Genomic DNA, 20,199 nt, shown 5'->3' on the forward strand with positions numbered 1-20,199 from the left:
CAGGGAATACAAAGTTGAGTTAAGAGATAGTATTATGACAACATTTTATGTATGATGGGTATTCATGAAGTAACATGGCCGTTCAAATCAAGTATAAAAATATGTATATATATTTTAATTTCTCCAGCTATTCCTGATTTTAGAAATTGCTTACTTGGAGATATATATATATATATATATAGCAATGTGACCTTAGGCAAGTCATTTTTTCTCTTTGTTACTTCATATACAAAATTAGAATAATCCCACTATGTATTTAAGGGGTATTATGAGGGTAAAAAAGTAATTCCTACAAAGCACTTAGGAGACTGTGCTTGGCTAATAGTTGCTTAATAGATATTAACTATTATTATTATTGAAAATCAGTTATCAGCGTGCTATTATAGCAAAGTTATACCACTTATAGTATATTTATGATGATTAAAATTATATCTAACTAGATTTCTGTGTGGTTTAAATATACTTCTCTATGTTAAAACACAATATATTTTATTTAATCCTTGAGGCAAATTTATGGATTATTTCCATTTCATTGATAAGGATATTGGCACTTCAAAAAAGATTAATAATTAGCATAATGAGTCGTAGCATCTAGATTTCATAATCCATAAATAATAGTTTATCACATCTACCTTAAAGTACAGATGGCAGGAATATTCTGGATCACAGTAAAGCCATATGGTCTCTGGAGACCAATTTCAGAGGTACAATTCCTGCTAGGGAACTCTTGAAAAGACTGCAGACACTGAAATCAGTGGGGCCAGGAGCCAACTATCCCTACTTAGGCTTAACCTGTAGATGAACTTCTTGGAAATGTCTGCTTTAATGATGTTATCCTTCCTTCTGTTTTGGATCCTAAGAATTTCTCAGGAACAGAAATTATATTCAATAAAAAGTCTGTGTAAATGTATCTAGAGAATGATCATAGATCATGAATATTAAAGTGGAACATATTTTATATAACTGGCATATTTTTATTATTTAATTTAATAGATAAAGTTTATTTCTGTTAAAAAAGTTATATAGTTGGTTTTGTAGCTTTCCTTGCTAAGGAAAATTCCCTTTCCAACATGCATGTATATAAAAAAGTAGTGGTAATTATTGAATAAGTATAATACTTATTATTTATTATTGACTAAATATTTTATCTTCCCAATGACTACCTTTTGGATTTAAAGCCATTTAATTCATTTATTCATGAGAGACATAGAGAGAGGCAGAGACAAAGGCAGAGGGAGAAGCAGGCTTTCCATGGGGAGAAGCAGGCTTTCCATGGGGAGCCGGATGCAGGACTTGATCCTAGGACCCCAGGATCATGCCCTGAGCCAAAGACAGATGCTCAACCACTGAGCCACCCAGGTGTCCCATTATAGTTCTTATACATCTAAATCTACTCAAAACAAGAGGCACCTGGCTGACTCAGTCAAAGTCTGACTCTTGATTTTAGCTCAGGTCATGATCTCAAGGTTGTGAAATGGAGCCCCAGGTCAGGCTCCATGCTGGGCATGGAATCTGCTTTAAGATTCTTTCCCTCTTCCTCTGCCCCCATCTCCCACATATGCACTTGCTCTCACAAACAAACAAAAACAAAAAAACCCTACTCAAAGAGTTCATTAATATGAAAAGAAGGCATTGTTAATATACTCAAACTTAAAAGTCCTTATAGATGTAAATCCTTTTTTGAACTTATCTTTCAGTCTTTCACTGAGGTTTCTCTTTGATTATTTGATTTTGTTTTACTTTCCAATTAATAGTCATTTACTTGCAGTGATATTTTGTTTCTTTTATTGCAAAGATAAAATTCTAGTATGATATAATATGGCTGAAATAATAGTTAAATCTAAGGCAGGACTAATACATTATAATCAGTGCAGCAAATTATATTTGCTTTATTCATAGAACATTCAGTAACGGAGACCAGGTTTACATTTCTTTTGTATCTTCCTACAATGTACAATGTTAAAAATGCTTTCTGATATACTAGTTTTTATGATGTTTATTATATGTAATTAGTACTATATTCTCTTGAAGAGCCAAGGACTTTAAGTGATTCTCAACTTTGAAATAACTATGGAAAATAAGGAGATTCAAACAGGCCAGGAAACTAAGTTTGAATGATTACAATGGCAGAAGAATTGGGACTGAAGTTCAGAGGCTGAATTTATAAAAATAAATGAATTCCAAGTAACAGTATATAGAGAATGAAAAGGAAAATGACTTTTAAAAATCTGGATAATCCCCTGCATTATGCTCAACAAGGGAAAACAAAGAAACTGGAGCAAGTATCCATGTTCACAGTGATAGGATAATAGAATCATACCATGTTAGGAATAGAAAGGTCCTTATAGAATAACTAATTTGGAACCTCTTAACGTGACTATGACATAATGTCAGTGATCCCTAAAGACTGCTTATAAAACATGCATATGCTTAGCTTAGTTTTCTTGAGGAAAGAATCTATAGCTTTGCTGGAAAATGAAAGAGGATTCTGTTGTAAAAGAAGTTAAAAAATGTGAGCTACAAAGAAGGTTGACCAAACAACCTGACCAAGCAAGACACAACATACAGAATACAAAAATCTTTTAAATTGCTGTAGTGTGTAAAAAGGCCTGTTTCTCCCCTCCCCCGACTATAGCAGTGGTTCTTTTCCTGCCACCAGGCATGTATGTCTCCAAATCATCCTGCACATTGCTGTCAGATTCATCATAATATTGCACCTCTTTGATGCTATTGTTCTCCAGCTAAAATTATCACTGTATCACTGACACCTTCTGAATACACATTAAAATGCTTATTTTGGCAGAGAAAACTTTCCACAGCTTGGTTCCAAATGTATTTTTTAGCCTTATCTCTTAATGTATGTATATATTCTTCATTGTCTAAATTCAGCTTTGTTATTTATCAACTATGAATCTATTTTTAAGGGGATTTTATTAATGCTGTTTCTCCTAGATAGAATAATCTGCCTCCCTGCTTTCTCTGCCCTCTCCCTATAGTGTCCTCTGACCCTCTGCCACCCACAACCAGAGCACACAAATATACACACATGCATACTCACAGATATACTCATCTTGCACCAAAATACATTTTTTAGGTATGAAATCAAATAAAGCCTTTCTTCCTATGCTGAAACAGAAAATTAACCCCATTTTGAAACTCCTATGGCTTCCAGTTTCTAATATTTCAGGGTATATCTCACATACTACGTATGCTAAACCCATTTTTTAACATGTAGTAGTTAAAAACATGGATTTGGGAAAGAGTTCTGTTATAAAATCTTATTCGATTACTAATCAGCTTTATGACTTTAAGTATTGTGTGTAAATATCTCAGTTTCTCATCTGTAAAGCTGGCATAATAATAGTTAGGGTTAATTGAAGATTAAAATGAAATAATATACTTCAAGTACTAGGACATCATTAATATTTAGTATACGTTCATTGTTAAGTGAAGTAACCTCCAGATAGCTTTATAAGCATTTAATGTTGTATGTATATAGTGTATTATTGTTAAACATAATTTTTGTCATAATTTCTTTTATGCTCCTTGAGTTAGACATTTTACCTTCACATTTCAAACATACTTCTTGGTCAAGTTCAATATGTATTTATCACATTAATTAATATTTATATTAGTGTTTCATAAAAGTTTTCATAAAATTTACATAAATTAGAAGGTATCTAAAATAGATATAAATATGAAATGCCAGTAAGAAATTATGTATTTTTATAAGTAGAAAATTATATCTGGCAAGTCAAAACAGTTCTTCTAGTTTGCCTGTATCCAGCAATTACCTAAAGTAATTTCTGTTGAGTACAAAATGGTGAAGTGGAACATTTACACTGGAATGACAGGAAACACAGGAGAGAGATTACATTGGTCAGAAAGATTTTTGTCTGCAAAGGAACATTCTGGTAATTTTACTCTCTTCATTGATGTCTCTATTAAGAGGGGTAAGATTTACTAATAAGGCCCAAAGAAAATTATTAAAGTGGAAAAGGGATATAAAAACAAAACGACAAAACTATTTGTCATTAGGTTTTATTTTTTATCATTTATAGTAAGATTAAACCCATATTTGAAATATATAACAAGTATTAGTAATAAATAGTATGACAAAACATGAAAAAGTTAAAGGGTATATTTCCTAAAACTCACTTTAAAACTTGCTTTAGGGGCACCCGGGGGCTCAGTGGTTGAGCATCTGCCTTCAGCCCAGGGTGTGATCCTGGGGACCCGGGATCAAGTCCCACGTCAGGCTCCCTGCATGGAGCCTGCTCCTCCCTCTGCCTGTGTCTCTGCCTCCCTCTCTATGTCTCTCATGAATAATAAATAAAACCTTAAAAAAATTTTTAAAACTTCCTTTAATATTTGAATTTTATAGTCTGCTTCTACCACACAATTGTGTTCATTTGGGTCGTATCCTTAAATTCAGCCCCTAGAGTCCAGGGTTTATGTCCTTTCTATTCCTGAGATACAGTTTTTCTATAAAGCTTTTTTAACTCAGTCACACATTCACTCATTTATTCACTCATTCTTTCACTGAGCTGTAACTCAATTCTAGTATTTAGTATTTGAAAAAAAAATACATAGTGAATAAGATTTTTCCCTCAACTCAAAATAATTTAATAGGGAAAAAGAATATATGAAACATGGAATATCAAAGTTGAAGGTGACAAATGACACTAAGAGGGTAGGAATAGATTGCTATGCAAGTTCCAGGGAGAAATTATCTTTTTCTGCTGGGGAAAATCAATGAACATTAAATGGATTGTGTATCATGACCTAAACTTTAAATAATGAGTCAAATGTGTACCTGTGTAGATTAAAGTGAGTCAAATGGGAGAAAAATGACACATAGGAATATTCGGGACATGTATTTATTCATCTGCACTGCCATTAAATGGTACTTAGTATAACCCTGATTTATAAAAATAAAAAAACCTAAACTATTGTTTTTAGTGTAATCCCCTCTTGTAGATTTCATGGACTTTTTTTTTTTTTTTTTTTTTTTTTTTTTACTATGACTGAGGTGTGATGACAAGTCTTCTTTCCTTGGAGACCTTTCTGATTTCCAATTTTATTCTTTGCTGTTAAGGGAATGGGATTCAGATCTAGAGCTGCACCCATGAAGTCCTATATTCACAAGCCTCATGGGATTGTTGAGCACCTGAAATGTAGCTAGTGTAACTGAGGAGTGGGATTTTTAGTTTTAATTAATTGAATAGCCGCATGTGGCTCATGACTATAATATTACACAACATAGATCTAGTCACCTTTTTAGGGAAAGTAAATTCCGGATGAATTTGATCCACAAAAGCATCTCCTTTGGGCAAAATACAGTATGCCACAATATTTCCTGTGAGATCCTATTACATCCCGTCTTTGCTGAAGCCAATACAGTCATTGCCTGTGTAGTATTGTTAATTAGGATATGCGCAAAGGAAGCTAATAAATTATATCTGCAGGAATCTCTTAAGACTTCTCCTAGGAAGAGACTTTTAATTTACTCTTCAAGGAAAGGAAGTTCAATCTGGGGTTGAGGGAGGAGGATAGGTGAGGGGAAAAGAAAGAAGTTTCAGGCAGAGATGAGGAAAACTGTAGTGTGACCAGGGAATCCTTGATAATTCAACATAACTGGCAAACAAGGGGTCTCTTGGGAAGAACAAGAGAGGAGAAAGAGCAATTAGGAAAAAAATAGAATGATATACGTTTTTAATTACTGTCCAAGTATTGGTTTGGCCTAATTTTATTTGATTTCCCACCCAAAATGGCAATCCTGTCATATATGGGTAGGATTTTCTTTTCTTTTCTTTTTTCTTTCTTTTTTACAAACATCATTTATGTTTTAATCATTAAATAAAACAACTACAATTACAACTTTGTTACCTAAATTTATTACTTGGGGAAGATTGAGATTTAGGAAATTTATTGCCATGATGTCACCAATGGTTTATAATTCATAAGACTTTGGATTAGACATTAGCACAGTTATTATTTCCTCTAATGCCTTACCTCACCACAGTCTAATAACATTCAGGAAATCCAAAAGACAAAGGGGAAAGAGTGGTCTTGAAAGCTAAAAATAGTTGCTGAAAACTGATGCAATCATGTAATAAAATATGGCCCAATAACTTATATGATATGCTCACAGTATCTGCTAAAGCAATTAGAATCCATACAGATAGATTTTTTTTTTTTGTTCACGGATTTCTAAAAATGAAAATTACTTCAGCCCACGTAGTCTTTGAAAGCTATGAAGTTTAATTGTGTACGTTGGTCTTAGGATTTCTGTGGTCTTATTACTTGCACATGTGATATATTCAACACTCTTAAAACAGAACATCATTGAGTAGCAGTCAGATTTCGAAAGGCCTCTTAGCCCAGCCAGAAGGTTGTCTACGTGATATGTTACATATGACAACATTGAATAGTAACATTCGGTTCTATTAACAGAGTTGTTTTTTTTTACAATGGGCTAATATCTTCACACATCTGATAGGTCTCACTCACAAGATAACAAAAACAGCAATGTAGGTGTTTCTTCATATCAATCACATTGAATTTATCAGACATATTAAAAGGATAGTCTGTTTTATTTGAGAAATTTTACACATACTGTAATTAGTGATATTTTTCAAGAAAACTTTTGAACTAGACTGTGGTCTGGCTAATAGGTAAGAAAAATTTTCAGTGCATCTTGGGAGTCTATGGCATTTAGATATATTTTAAACACCCATTCTAATTTCCACTGATGAAAATACAGGCAAGCATTTCCACTGTGGCACAGGAGATACTGATCAGTGTAGGAAAGGATGATTTTACTGTACAACTTTAAACAACAGAAAAATTAAATTAATAAATTTTGTTAAAGCATACCTTTCAGAAAGTTTTAGGAATTGTCTGAGGCTCAGAATTAATAAAAAACAGAGCCAGGGACACTCATTTCTGTCTGATAGCAACACGTTTGCACCCCATTACTGTATGTAGTGGATATAAACTTTGCGCTATAAACATTTGTGTGTAAGAAATGTCTTTTGTCTCCCTATTCAAAAATAAAATTATGTTTATTCCAGGCTCCCTTGTCAGTAGGCTGGGAAAGAAATCCAATGTTTTACCTTTTAATAGGGTTACAGAAGAAAACAGAATTACACAATAGATACCCAGAAATCTGGGTAATAGTTACATTTAAAGGAAAAAAGGGAAAGTGAAAGGCCAGCTTTGAACACATTATCTGACACCATGGCAAAGGGTAGATTTTCATCTCCTTTTAAACCATAACTAACATGCTTAACCTCTCTGCTATGAAGTTTAATCCTTGACCTTGTAAATCAAATATTAAACATGAGGTTAGGAGAACTTCTTATCTACCTTGGCGTTGTCTCATTAACTTGGACACATGATCCCACACATCACATGTCTCATACTTTGTCGGGTACCTCCTCTATCTTTTGCCAGTTTTGTAGAATGTGTTATAAGGACAAGAAATTTATAATAATACCTAGAAAAATATTTTCGACTACACCATCACTTCTCCCTGCTTCTTCTTTATTATGAGAAATAATCACATATACAAATTTTAATAGCATTTTCTGTGATTTGTAGCAATAGAGTGTATATCTTTTACTGAGTGTATTTCTTTTGGATTACTACCTAATTTTTGTCAAAATATATCTAAATAATACTGAAGCGATTTTTCTGTGCTTCTTCCTGGCATATGTCAAGCTTCATAATATAATTTTAATACCCAAGTGCCTATGATAAATTTATATTTGTAAACAAGTTTATAATTTGGGTACTTACAAAACTAACTTAAAGTAATAGTTCTTTCAGATTATGCTAGGGAAGTTTATGATAATGATAGCAATATGTGTTAAACTTTCTTTTTTTAAAAGATTTATTTATTTACTTATGAGAGACACAGAGAGAGGCAGAGACAAGGTAGAGGGGGAAGCAGGCTCCCTGCCGGGAGCCGGATGCGGGACTCAATCCTGGGACTGGGATCATGCCCTGGGCCAAAGGCAGATGCTCAACCACTGAGCCACCCAGGTGTCCCTGTGTTGAACTTTCATATTCTTTTGTTATAGTAATTATGCGAGTGATATAAAGTAAAAATAAATTGTGTTCATTTTTTATTTTGCAGCTTAAAAATGCTTTATTTCAATTCTTTAATCCTTATAATAAATCCTTATAATAAACATGTGAGGTTAAATATCCTATTGGCATTGACTTTCAGAGGCCTAGGGCTCAGAGAGATTAATTGGTGACCCAAGAAGCAGAGCTGATCATTGGCCCAAATGGGCCTGACTTTTGACTCACTGCCCTTCCCACTACAACTTAGCACAATTCTGAGAAACTTCATAAATTTCTGTGCTCTGTGAATTTCAGAACTCAGCTAAAGGGCCATCATTGCTAGGGGAAGGCTAATTACCAATACAGAATCACTGCAAGGAAAGGATAAAATCAGGAATTCACACTCGCAGTAATAAAGAGAGAAAATGTTTTTGGTTTGCTTCCTTTTGCGCTCTTCTTCCTTAACTCAAATGAAATTTAAGATTCATAATTTGAAACTCTGCCATTAGCTCCATCAGAAATATTAAATGTCAAATAAAGTGATCCTTACTGGCCATAAAATGAACAACCTTTATTATTCTAAGGAGATAGAAAATACTTTATGTGAGTAGTAGAGAAATTGCCAAAAAAGCTATTTTATTTCAGTCTGTGGACAAGTTAATGTGCTACTGAAAAAAGCATATATATTCTGACCTAATTAATTCCCAGAGAATATGGTTCTAAAAAGAGTGCTCAGAAATTACCCTTCTCTCGGTTTACTCCACTGTCATTTGGACAGTAGCTTGGTGCGTTCTGAGAACAGGATCTCAGTCATGAGTTAGTTACTTCTTTATTAAGGCTTCTGTTGCAGTGCTTTCTGGAATACTTTCTACCTTGGTACGTAGGCATCTTTCTGCGTGTAGTTGGATGTTCACTCCAGTTCCTGGGTCCTTGAGCCTCAACTGAGCAGATTTCCTCTGATAAAATTGTGTCACCTCTGTGCTGTTGTTCTGATGACACTACCTCTAGGCGCACCCCTGCTAACATACAGTTTGTTATCTCACACCTACAGAAATTGAGAAAGATAGTTTCAGGACTCTTCCACCTTCTAATGTGAGTGATTTATATGCTTGAGAAGCATATAAACAGAAAAATGTACAAATGAAGGAATGGGGAAGTGACTGCTATGACTATTTAGCATTTCCTTCTGGGAAGTACATACAGAAAAGTATGATATAGTACATTTTGTTCTAGATCTAATATAGCAGATTGCTATTTTTTCCTCTATGTGAAGGAAGAAGGAGTCATTTAAATTTAAAATTCTCTCCTTTCAAGAGCCATTAGGGGCGTGCTTGGCATACCTATGTGATAAGATGATCACTCTATTCTTATCATGACATGTCTTATTCCTTAGAGCTCATTTATACATTGTTACTTAAAACATGCTCAATGTTACCAAAAATCACTGAGCTAAGTAGATACTTGGCTGGTAAGAGTTGGTTTTAATCCATCTAAGTTATTTTGCTATCTCTAAAGTTCACACAAATAATTCCTCTTGATAGTGGATGCATGTACTCAACCTCTCTTTGATTAACAGGTATGTTAACATAGCTCTTATTGTAAATAAATTCAGTCCTTCTTTTTCTTTTCTACAGGATAACATTTTTAAGCTGGAGGACTCACATTTTGAAAATGGCCGTGGGAAGAGTCCATATGACCCTAAACTGCTGACGGCATCTCTTTTAATAGGTATGTGGTCAACGATCAGTTAAACAGTGAATTTTCTAAGGATAACAACCAGACTGCGTGTACCTTTTTTATATACCAAGATTTTCCACTATTAATCACAAACTATTTCAGGAGGATGTCAGTTGAAATATTTTCAAATATTTTTAAAATAAAGAAAAACACTAAATGCTGCTTTGATTTTTACAGTGTCTAGTCTGTGATTCTTTTTAATCAAGATGGTTTAAAAAGTGTCTTTAAAGTTGTCTACTCAATAACTACATATCCCCACTAGAACTTTAAAATTTATATTCTGAGAGAAAATGGTTTTGGTTTTCATTTTATGAAAGAGGTGTTTCCAGGGGGCATTTCAACAAGTTGGAAGGAAAGAATGAGATTCAGTCTATCTTGTTTATTATAGTTCCAAGATTTGTCACACTCTCAACGTTTGGACAACTTAATCAGCACGATCAGTTTTAATGGTCATACAATTGGCAGAGACCCTATCGTGTTACCTTGAATTAATGAAGGACCTCTGTATTTATCTTTTATTTTTTTTAACTTTAGGTCTCTTTTTTTTAATGTAACAAAACATTTAATGTATTTCCTCTACACTTTCCTCTAACCACCTTCTTTTCGGTTCATCTTCTTTTCCTTCAACAATGTGGCTGGGTAGGGAAATGCTTAGTTATCATTCAAAGGGATGGAAATAGGAAGACCAAAGTAAGCAGAAGAAGAAAACTTTAGTCTCTGTTGAAAGATAAAGAATTGTTTCCACATACTTTTTTTTGAAGGTTTTGTTTATTTATTCATGAGAGACAGAGAGAAAGAGAGAGAGAGAGAGAGAGGCAGAGACACAGGCAGAGGGAGAAGCAGGCTCCATGCAGGGAGCCCGACGGGGGACTCAATCCCGGGACCCCGGGATCACGCCCTGAGCTGGAAGGCAGATGCTTAACCGCTGAGCCATCTAGGTGTCCCATTTCCACATACTTTTAATCACCTTTAGACTATATTAAATAAACACACAAACAAAAAGTGATATATCATTAAACAATTTTTCTTTTTTTCTTTTACTTTTGGGCATACCAGTAGCCGGAAACAAAAGATTCTGGGCCATTACCCTATTCCCGAATATGTTTTTCTATATGATCATGTAGAAATTATATAACTTTTGTTTCCTTTGCTTTTTCTTTGTTTCCCTTTCTAGAAAATACAGAAAGTCATTATTTGATAATAAAAATAGTAGTGAAGCTTATCAAGTGTAAAATTTCTAATTGAATTTTGAATGAGAAATCTAGATTTTTGAAAAGGAAATGCAGGTTATTATCTGATGTGTTTTAAGTTCATTTTTACCAGTCTTTTGTTACAGAACGACTCTTTCTACTTAACAGAATAAACTCTAGTCATAGTGACTACAGCATTAAGTTTGAAGATATATTCTTTCCAGGATTCTTTAGTGTTTACTTTACCAGTGTGTCTCACCGATGTCTTTTCTATTAAGAATAAGAACATTATAACATGAATTATCTCCTGTATAGCTTTTCAGATGTAGACAATTTCAGTCCATTTGATCCATTTATAGAGCATTTTAACAAAAGTTTTAAAACCTGAAGGGATGCAGCAAATGTAGCACACTTATAATTTTCCTATTCACAGATGGCCTAGTGATTACATGTGGATGACTTTCTTAAGTGCACACACAGAAATGTGAAGCTTGTCTTAAACCAAGGGGAGGAGCTCTACCTTGCTCAAACTTGCAGCCTTATTTAAATTGCATATTTTAAAAAAATAGATATTCCTCCAAAAGCAGTATGTTAAATTCTACCTAAAGCAGCTTTTAATTTGTGGTATGTTTCTCAGTGGGGATTTGCTTGATTATTTATTTTAATATTCCATTGAGAAAGGATGATGACAAGTAAGTATTACATAGTTCATATGGTATGCAACCACACAAAGTCCACAAAGACTATGAAACTCCATCGTTTTGGTTTTATTTAGAACTTCTTTGAAAAAGCTGTATAGGTTTGTGAAAAGGAAAATGAATGAAGGAAGTTTCATGAGTCAAGAAGAATATGTGTGGCTAAAAAGACAAGCAGCTTTTACATGGAAGTCCACACTTTACTTACCCGATACAGTAAAATAATCAAGTAACTTTTAGAGGTATTTGGTGCTTCTGGACAAGGAAAATTATTCAAGTCAACATAAATTAATTCCTGAATCCTCTGAAGAGCAAGCTACAGAAAAATGAAAAAGCCATGCTAGACCTTGTAAAATCCCTCAAAATATCTATAAATTCTTCCCCTCATAGGACACTTAGTTCCCCTTGTTGGGTGTTTCTTGGCATTTTTCTCTTGTGTCGCTTTAAAAAGAACTGAAGTTTTTTTTAACACAATTATTTTCTATACCACTTCCCAAACTTTTACATAGAAGGGTAGCACCTGTCTCTAAAACACACAGGTTGTACATTGCATATTAGAGAATGGTTATTGGAAAAGCCTGTCTGCCCAAGAGATTTTGCGTGTATTCTCCTCATTTCAGCACATAAGAGAAATTGTCAAGTTATTTCTGGGCTGTTTTCTTCCCCAATACTGGTAAATAAAATTTCATGTTTGACTCAAACCACCTATCAACCGGTTAGATGAATCTTGACAACAGATACTTTTTATATCATCAGTCTTTCTATTACGTAGTTTCAACCAGTAATAAACTTTAAAACCCAGATGACAGCTTAAAAATTAGTTTATGAAATTTTTCAGGGCTTGCTATAACTTCTTTTCAAAATGCCATGGTTTTTTATCATTAGTATCTTTAATAGACTTTGCTTTTTAGAGCAGTTTTAGGTTTACAGTAAAATTAATGAGAAGGCATCAGAGATATCACATATCCCCCACACACACCCACTCATATAGACTCCTCCATTATCCACTTCCTCCACCAGAATGGTACATTTTTACAAGTGATGAACCAACACTGACACATCATTATAACTCACTGGTATAAGGAGGGCACTTGGAGGGCACTCGTTGTGACGAATACTGGGGATTATATGTTAGTGATGAATCACTAAACTCTATTCCTGAAACCAATATTACACTATATGTTAACTAACTGGAATTTAAACAAAGTGCCACGTGTTGTTAAGCTGATGACCACAGGAAATATGGATTCTTCCCTGAGCAATGCATAGCTACTAATTAAGTCTCCAAATCCTATAACCTGTCCTAAGTTTGTAAATCGTCTTAGTAAAGTAAATTTTTCAAATCTCCTTTAATAAAAATCATTGTCAATGTTAAATTATTACAGTATTTATTTTTAAGTATGTCTTATTTCATCCACCTATAAATATTTTAATTTTAGTGACTTTGTTTAAAAAATCTTTATTAAAAATAGCAGTTTCTCCCCTACTCAGAACAAATGCCAGATGTGGACATAAGAATAAAATCTTATATTTTCCACACCAATTAAGTGTCATCTCACATTTTCATGATCTGTAAAGAGTAGTCAACTTGAAAGTACTTTTATTTCCTCGTTGCAGTCTTCCCTAGGCATTGTAGTGCTAATAATTTAGAAATAACCCATCACTAAGTAATACTGAAATCCATTCCAGGGGTCTAGGACTCTTAGCGATGGTCTGTTTCCCCAAGCTAGAACTCTGCCTTGCCTCAGGAAAAAAATATAATTTGACATTAGAATATGCTCTCACTTGGTATTAGATGAAATGAGGTACTCCCTAAATTAATTAACTATAATTGAAAATATTATTTGAGCCTCCCAGAGCCTCAGTTTCTTTATATGTAAAATGACATGGCCATGCTAATTCCACTAGTTTGTTGTGAGAGTTAAATAAGAATTTAATAATGTAGCACATTTGGGTACTTACATATTTCTAGAATGTATGAAGAAGTAGAAACCAAGAAGAGAAAGTAATAATAGTGGTTGCTATAAAGGAATCTGAGAGACAGATTTAGATTTGGTACCTTATAAATTTCATATTTTAAATCTTGTACCATGTGCACATATAAGCTACTAAAAGAAGTTAGTTTTAAAAGGACAAAATAAGTAACAAAGCCAGCACATTACATTTATTGGTACAGAGAAGATGCTCAATAGATGTAAAAATCCAAAATTATCCCTACACCCGCCCACTCTCAAAAAAATGGATTTCATCCATGCCCTGCATATGTGTGTTTGTGTGTATCTGTGTGCAAGAGAAAGAGAGACAAGAATTTATTTTTCCTCTGTTTCTAATTACTCTGCTACTCTGTGAGTGGAATTTACTTAAGGTGTTAACAACATAATGACTTGTCCTTAGGTTTGTTTGATTTTTGCTCAACATCCATGTCACACGTTACACCTGTGTTAGTAATGCTGTGATTTCATCAGGAAATGTTTTTTTTTCACCTTCTACTTCTTCTCACCACACCCTTCTTAGGAATTGTAATCCAACACATTAACTGATCTAAGCCACATTTTTACTTCATTTTGAGCTGTGAACATAAAGTCCAGAAGTACATATGACCTTTTATTTTTAGCACAGGCTTCTCGGATCATTCTGCCGTGGTGGAAATGCGGCTCACTAGACTCTTTGTTCACCTCAGCAAGGAATGGTTTCCTCAGAGATGAACCAACACTGGGTATTATATGTTAGTGATGAATCACAGTTAAGAAAGAATGGCAGGATGCTCAAACAGCCACTTTCATATTTGACAATTTTTTAGATTGTTAGTTTCATCTGTCAGCACTAATTTTTCTTGTCTGATGTATTATTTTTGAGACATCAAACTTGACATATCGTGTCTTTTGTGGAGAGACTAAAACCTTTGTTGGACAGAGTATCCCCAACCACTTTTTGATACATATAACAATTCCTTGAGTATATTATTGTACCATCAATTTAATAAAATTGGACAAATGTCATATTTTCTTTCACTAGTAGCTTAGTACATTTGGAAAACCTCAAAAGTATGCATTTTAACCAAAATGCATCTGAATCATTGTAGTATAACATTTACCTAATACACTGCTTCAGGTTTCAAGAAGACATATATTAAGGGTCAGAAAACTGGAAAATTAACACTATGCCCAAGAATCAACATATAATTTGATAACTTCATAAATGACCTAGAAACTACAAAAGAAGTTTGGCAAGTAGACTTTTTTGTTAAACATATTTGTTCTCCAAAATAAGCCAACTGAGATAGAGTAAATTTCTTATACTCAGTTATCATTAGATTATTTTATATAGCCACAGAATATACTAAATCTTTAATCTATGGTGGAAATGCACAAGTATATTAAATAAAATGTATTCTAAGTTGACTATTATTTATTTGCTTATGAGAATGCAAAAGTAGGATATCCTATCACCTATATACATTTGAGTGAAATAATAAATATGTCCTACAATTTCTGTGGAACAATCATCCCTGGTAAGAATCCTACAGACATCTCAGCAGAGGATCTGATTTAAGGCCTAGTATAAAAAACGGTTACTGATAGGGAGCACTGACAATATGAGAATGTACCCTTCCTGGTCATTTAATCGTCTGGTGCCCTGCTCACAGAAATCACATTGACTCTTGCTAAAAATAATATGCAGGTGGGAGGGAATTTCTTAGGACTGGAGGCAACTGGTGCCTAAACCACGAACTTCCTTCGGTGTCTAAGTCAGTTCTTTAATTCCGTTTTCAGTAATAAATTGATCAATAGTTCTCCAACTCAAGAACTCTCTGCTTTCTCTAATGACCTCTCTGCACTTCTCTAAATGACCTACTTATCTCTTCTTGAAAGAAAAACAAAATCAATCTTTCTGCCTTTACTTCATGTATATTGATTTTTGCCTTGCTTATGTGGGAGTGAATTAAAAAAAAAAGTACAAGTTGTGAAACAAGTATATAAATTAATAAGAGAAACAAATACCTATTTATATCCAAATAACAGTTTCTTTTGGTGTTGTTTTATTATTTCAGCTCTCCCCTGAATAGAGTTTACATGTAATAGCAACCATAATTAGGGATTTTAGTCAAACTAAAGCAAGCCAAATTAAAAAAAAAAAAGATTGAGTGAAATAGGAGAAAGGGACTAAATCTGCTAATTTCCAGTTATATAATAAAATAAGTCACAGAGATATATAAAAAAAAAAAGGATTGATTACGTTCTTTACTCTTCCATTTCTGATTATACCTCTTGTTGGGCGTGTTCTGTCTCACTGCACCCTGATATGAAATTGCTCAGTTTTCTCCTTTTCTTGGTTCTCTTTCTACTGTTCCTGATTTTCATTACCTAACATGTGATTGAGAGGGCAATGAGGTTCAACTAATAATTTAACACTTTTGATTTTTCGAGGTAAAGAGGACACAAGGCATCCTATGTCAGGTGTTGCAACGTGAAAATACTTGAACATGAAAATTTTAGGCTGCCTTTACAACACATTCTTAACTAATGCGCTCTTGTTCACACAGATCAAGAAAACTAATTCACTTGAAGTTTAAAGTTCCATTACATCTATTTATCAATTGTTAAAAGGTAAAATACCAACCTTAATAAAAGTGTTACAGTGATTGAAAACAAGTTAAAATTACGGAGACAATTGTCATTTACATATTCCAAGGTGCCTTTGAAATTTGTAGATAGCTTATTCACAGCATTTTGGTGCTTTTAGAAAAGGTTTATTTTTACCTTATGGGCAGATAAAATGTTATTATAGCATACTATGGTGAGAGCAGGTCAGATTTGAACTTGATATTTAATTAAGTGAAGGGAACACAGGATGATTTTGTATCCCAAAGATACCATAGTATGATAGTTTAGAATGTAATAGAGTGCCATCATTAACCTACTAATTTGTGCTGAAAATATTATCAAACCATCATTTTTATTTGTCTTGATTCACAACAATCCAAAAATATCACAATCTTAAAACTCATCTGTAAGAAAAGATGTCTTTTTATTAATATTTCAAGCTAACCCTTGAAGTTGCATAGTGATTCTTTCTGCTTAGCTCTTCTCCACTGCCTTGGACATTCTCTAAAGGTTGGTGCATCCAGACACATCAGAGAACCAACCACCAAAGGAATTGACTGAGTTGGACCACTGAGCATGTCTATTTTCATTATGAAACATTTATTTGCAATTGAGAACTGAGTGTGATCAAAGAGTATCGTTTGAAAAATCAGCTAAATGAGACTTTCCCAATGGCATTTATAATTAAAGATGCACAGGGAATTTTTCCAGTTTATCTAATAAATATGAAAATCATTTGGAAATGATAGTGCTATACAAATGTTTAAGTTATAATTTATCACTTCATTTTACTTTCTAATCATTTTTCAAGTCAGTGAATGCAGAAAGATTAACTTATCCAAATGACCAACAAGATAATACTAAGTTTACTGTCATTGTGGTAGATTATGTAGAGAAAATTCTATATTTTTTGTTTCATTTTGCTAATAATTCACTATAAGTAAGCAGGCAATAATGTGTTTTCTGGATTAAATAATAGGAGGTACTTTCTGTTTAAAGAAAAGAAAGTATAATTTTTTCAACCTTCAGTTAAGTAAAAGCTCATTTGGGTTAGTGTAAAAAGACTGGGATTAAACAGGCCTGAGTTTGAACTTTCACCCTTACTTTCCTAGTCATTAGCTGAGCAACCTTAGGTTTCATGAACTATAAAATAGGGACAACATTTACATCATGGGGTTGTTGACAGACTAAATGAGATAATTTGAAAAGTGTCAAGCCACTGCCTAGCTGCCCAGCAAACACAGAATGGTATTCAGTAAATATTAACTTCTCCTTCTCCTCCCTTTTTCCTTTTCCTTTTTATTTTAAGCTTGTCACTGTGATTCCTCTGTTATTAAACTCTAACCTAGAGTTAATTCAATTTAAGTAGAAATGAGTCAAAAAACACAATAGAGTCTTGATCTGTGGTGATTATGACCTGTGTTTGTCAAAATTTCCTTCTCCTCAGACTTTTTAAAAATGTTTTTAAGTCTTATTTATTTAAGTAATCTCTATACCCAACATGAGGCTCAAACTCATGACCCTGAAATCAGAAGTCATATGCTCTTCTGACTGAGCCAGCCAGGCGCCAGACACATTTCTTTTGTATCTGAGACTACGTATGTGATAGACTTGTTTTAAGACTACATGATAACTTAGAGCACTTCTCCCACTTGATATATTCAAAACTAAAAAGCAAGAAACAAATTTGGCAAGGAAAATATTAGTCCTTTCTAAAGTTTTGCAAAATCTTATTCATTCAGATACCACTAAAAAGGAAATATATTGAAATTTTAATTTCCATTAAAATAAAAAAAAACTATAAGCAGTTTTTTACAGTGGTATCTTACCCTAGTAAATTAGGATTTTAGAGCTGCAGGGGCTATACGCATATAAAAATGTGATGAATGCAGTATGCATCTTGCCTTTTGTCTCACGTCATAATAGAAAGGAATAGTGTGGGGGCATCTGAGTGGCTCAGTGGTTGAGCCTCTACCTTCGGCTCAGGGTGTGATCCCAGGGTCCTGGGATCGAGTTCCGCATCAAGTTCCCCTTGGGGAGCCTGCTTCTCCCTCTGCCTGGGTCTCTGCCTCTCTCTCTGGGTCTCTCATGAATAAATAAATAAAATCTTAAGAAAAAAGAAAGGAATAAGTGTTAGGTTTTAGTGATGTCCACTGAACCATATTTTACTTCATTTTTTGAAGTTACTACTCACTGAGTAGAGTGAACATTTACTGAATATTTCTTTCAACAAAGACATAGGATAAAAATAAGTAACTGCCTAATGATGCAGACAGTATTCCTGTTTTCTTTCCAGCAGGGTCTCTACATGAAACTTTTATTTTGTCTTGTTTTTCTTTCCTTAATTGAATTAAAGTACCTGTATGTGGTTTTATTTTGTCACAACACAGATGGGGAATTATACTCCGGGACGGCAGCTGATTTTATGGGGCGAGATTTTGCGATCTTCAGAACGCTGGGGCACCACCACCCTATTAGGACGGAGCAGCATGATTCCAGGTGGCTCAATGGTAGGTGGCATGTGCCAGGCGCAGGCGTGTTACCTAACAGGTGTAACTGTAGTAGCCCAAGGAGAGCTTTCCCTGTACGCCTTGAGATCTAGTGTGCCATTAAACTGGTGGTGACTTCATGACTGTGGGTGTGAGAAAACAGGGGAAGAAGAAAAAAGTGAGATTAAAAAAATCAGGAAAATATTTACTTTGTGCCAAAATTGAAGTTTCTCAGTAGTTAACTGTGGAAAGAAAGAGATCTGGGCTGGAGCTCCGGAAGGGAGGCAATGGAAAGAGATAAGATGACTTACCAGGGTTGTCTTACTCAGACACCACAACAAGTCTCACGATGTAGTATTTGTTTCCACCGCACCTCTCTTCTTGCCCTGAGAGCATCGTGCACGTTCCTGAGTGTTTAAACAAATTGTAGTGCTGGTAACATTATACTGAAAGTGCTTTCAAAATTTCATAAGACTTTTGTATTTTTTCATTTGATTTCTCGTTTCTTCTTCCTAAAATCCTCTCTCAGTTTTTATAGGTGAGAAAATTAAGACTAATATTTTATCTAAGATTTTCTCTAACCTGGTAGTGGAAGATGTGGACCAAGAACCCAGTTTCCTTAACTTCAGGTCCTGGCTTCACCTTGATCAAGTAGATACTTTCTGTTAAACATTCTTTCTCTTCTTAGTCTATAAATAAATTCAGTGAAAGAGAAAATGTTCAAAATTTGTATGCCTAAAATAAATAACATTTTCAGTCAGATTTTGAACCAAATAATCTTTATATATTCTATGTCGAGTTTGATTTTTTTATTATTCACTGACACATTTATCACAGATTTTTTTATAATGGCCCCCACAGTATTATCATGTTTTTTATTATTAAATGACTATCTCCAGGTATATCTGTCTTTAGTCTTATAAAATAAAGCTATCCAGACCCTAACCTTCCATCCATGAACTTGTCCCTGGTTTCACCTACCTCATTAATAAGGATGGAGCTCATGGGGAATAGTCCATCTGTGTTCTCAGTAAGATCCTTGAATATCTCATTCTTTGAACTTCTACCACACTTGTTTTTCTTTCCCTTCTGGGGTAGCCAAAATTCCTTTTATCACTTCTCTCTTTCATTAGTTTGTTAGAGAAAAATCACATTTCTACTGTGAATCTCACTGAAACTTCAGGAGACCATGAGTCTGTGATAATTTTTTTCTGATATATCTCATACTTTAAAGTGACTATTCAAACATAAAACATACCTCAAATTACCTCAGTCAGCACCTCTGGTCTCCTGCAACAACATTACTGATCATCCTATTATTTTTTATGAATTAATGTGAATGGTGTGTCTTTGCTCTTAATTGTATGGATTGTTTTTCATGAATTTACCCACTGTACGTTTCTTTTGCTGT

The 20,199-nt window shown here is 34.0% G+C and overlaps 1 protein-coding gene across 17 annotated transcripts in view; it reads left to right on the top strand.

Annotated features, from left to right (window-relative positions):
• The window catches only part of SEMA3A (semaphorin 3A), a 454,575-nt gene that overhangs the window by 361,810 nt on the left and 72,566 nt on the right, over positions 1–20,199 (top strand). For all 17 annotated transcript variants that reach the window (XM_077863814.1, XM_077863816.1, XM_077863815.1 and 14 more), the window contains 2 exons: positions 9,708–9,801; positions 18,690–18,809. In XM_077863814.1, the coding sequence (XP_077719940.1) occupies positions 9,708–9,801; positions 18,690–18,809 (214 nt within the window). The remainder of the gene's footprint in view (positions 1–9,707; positions 9,802–18,689; positions 18,810–20,199) is intronic.

The sequence above is a fragment of the Canis aureus genome, chromosome 21 (assembly GCF_053574225.1).
Source record: "Canis aureus isolate CA01 chromosome 21, VMU_Caureus_v.1.0, whole genome shotgun sequence".
NCBI classification, from domain to species: domain Eukaryota; kingdom Metazoa; phylum Chordata; class Mammalia; order Carnivora; family Canidae; genus Canis; species Canis aureus.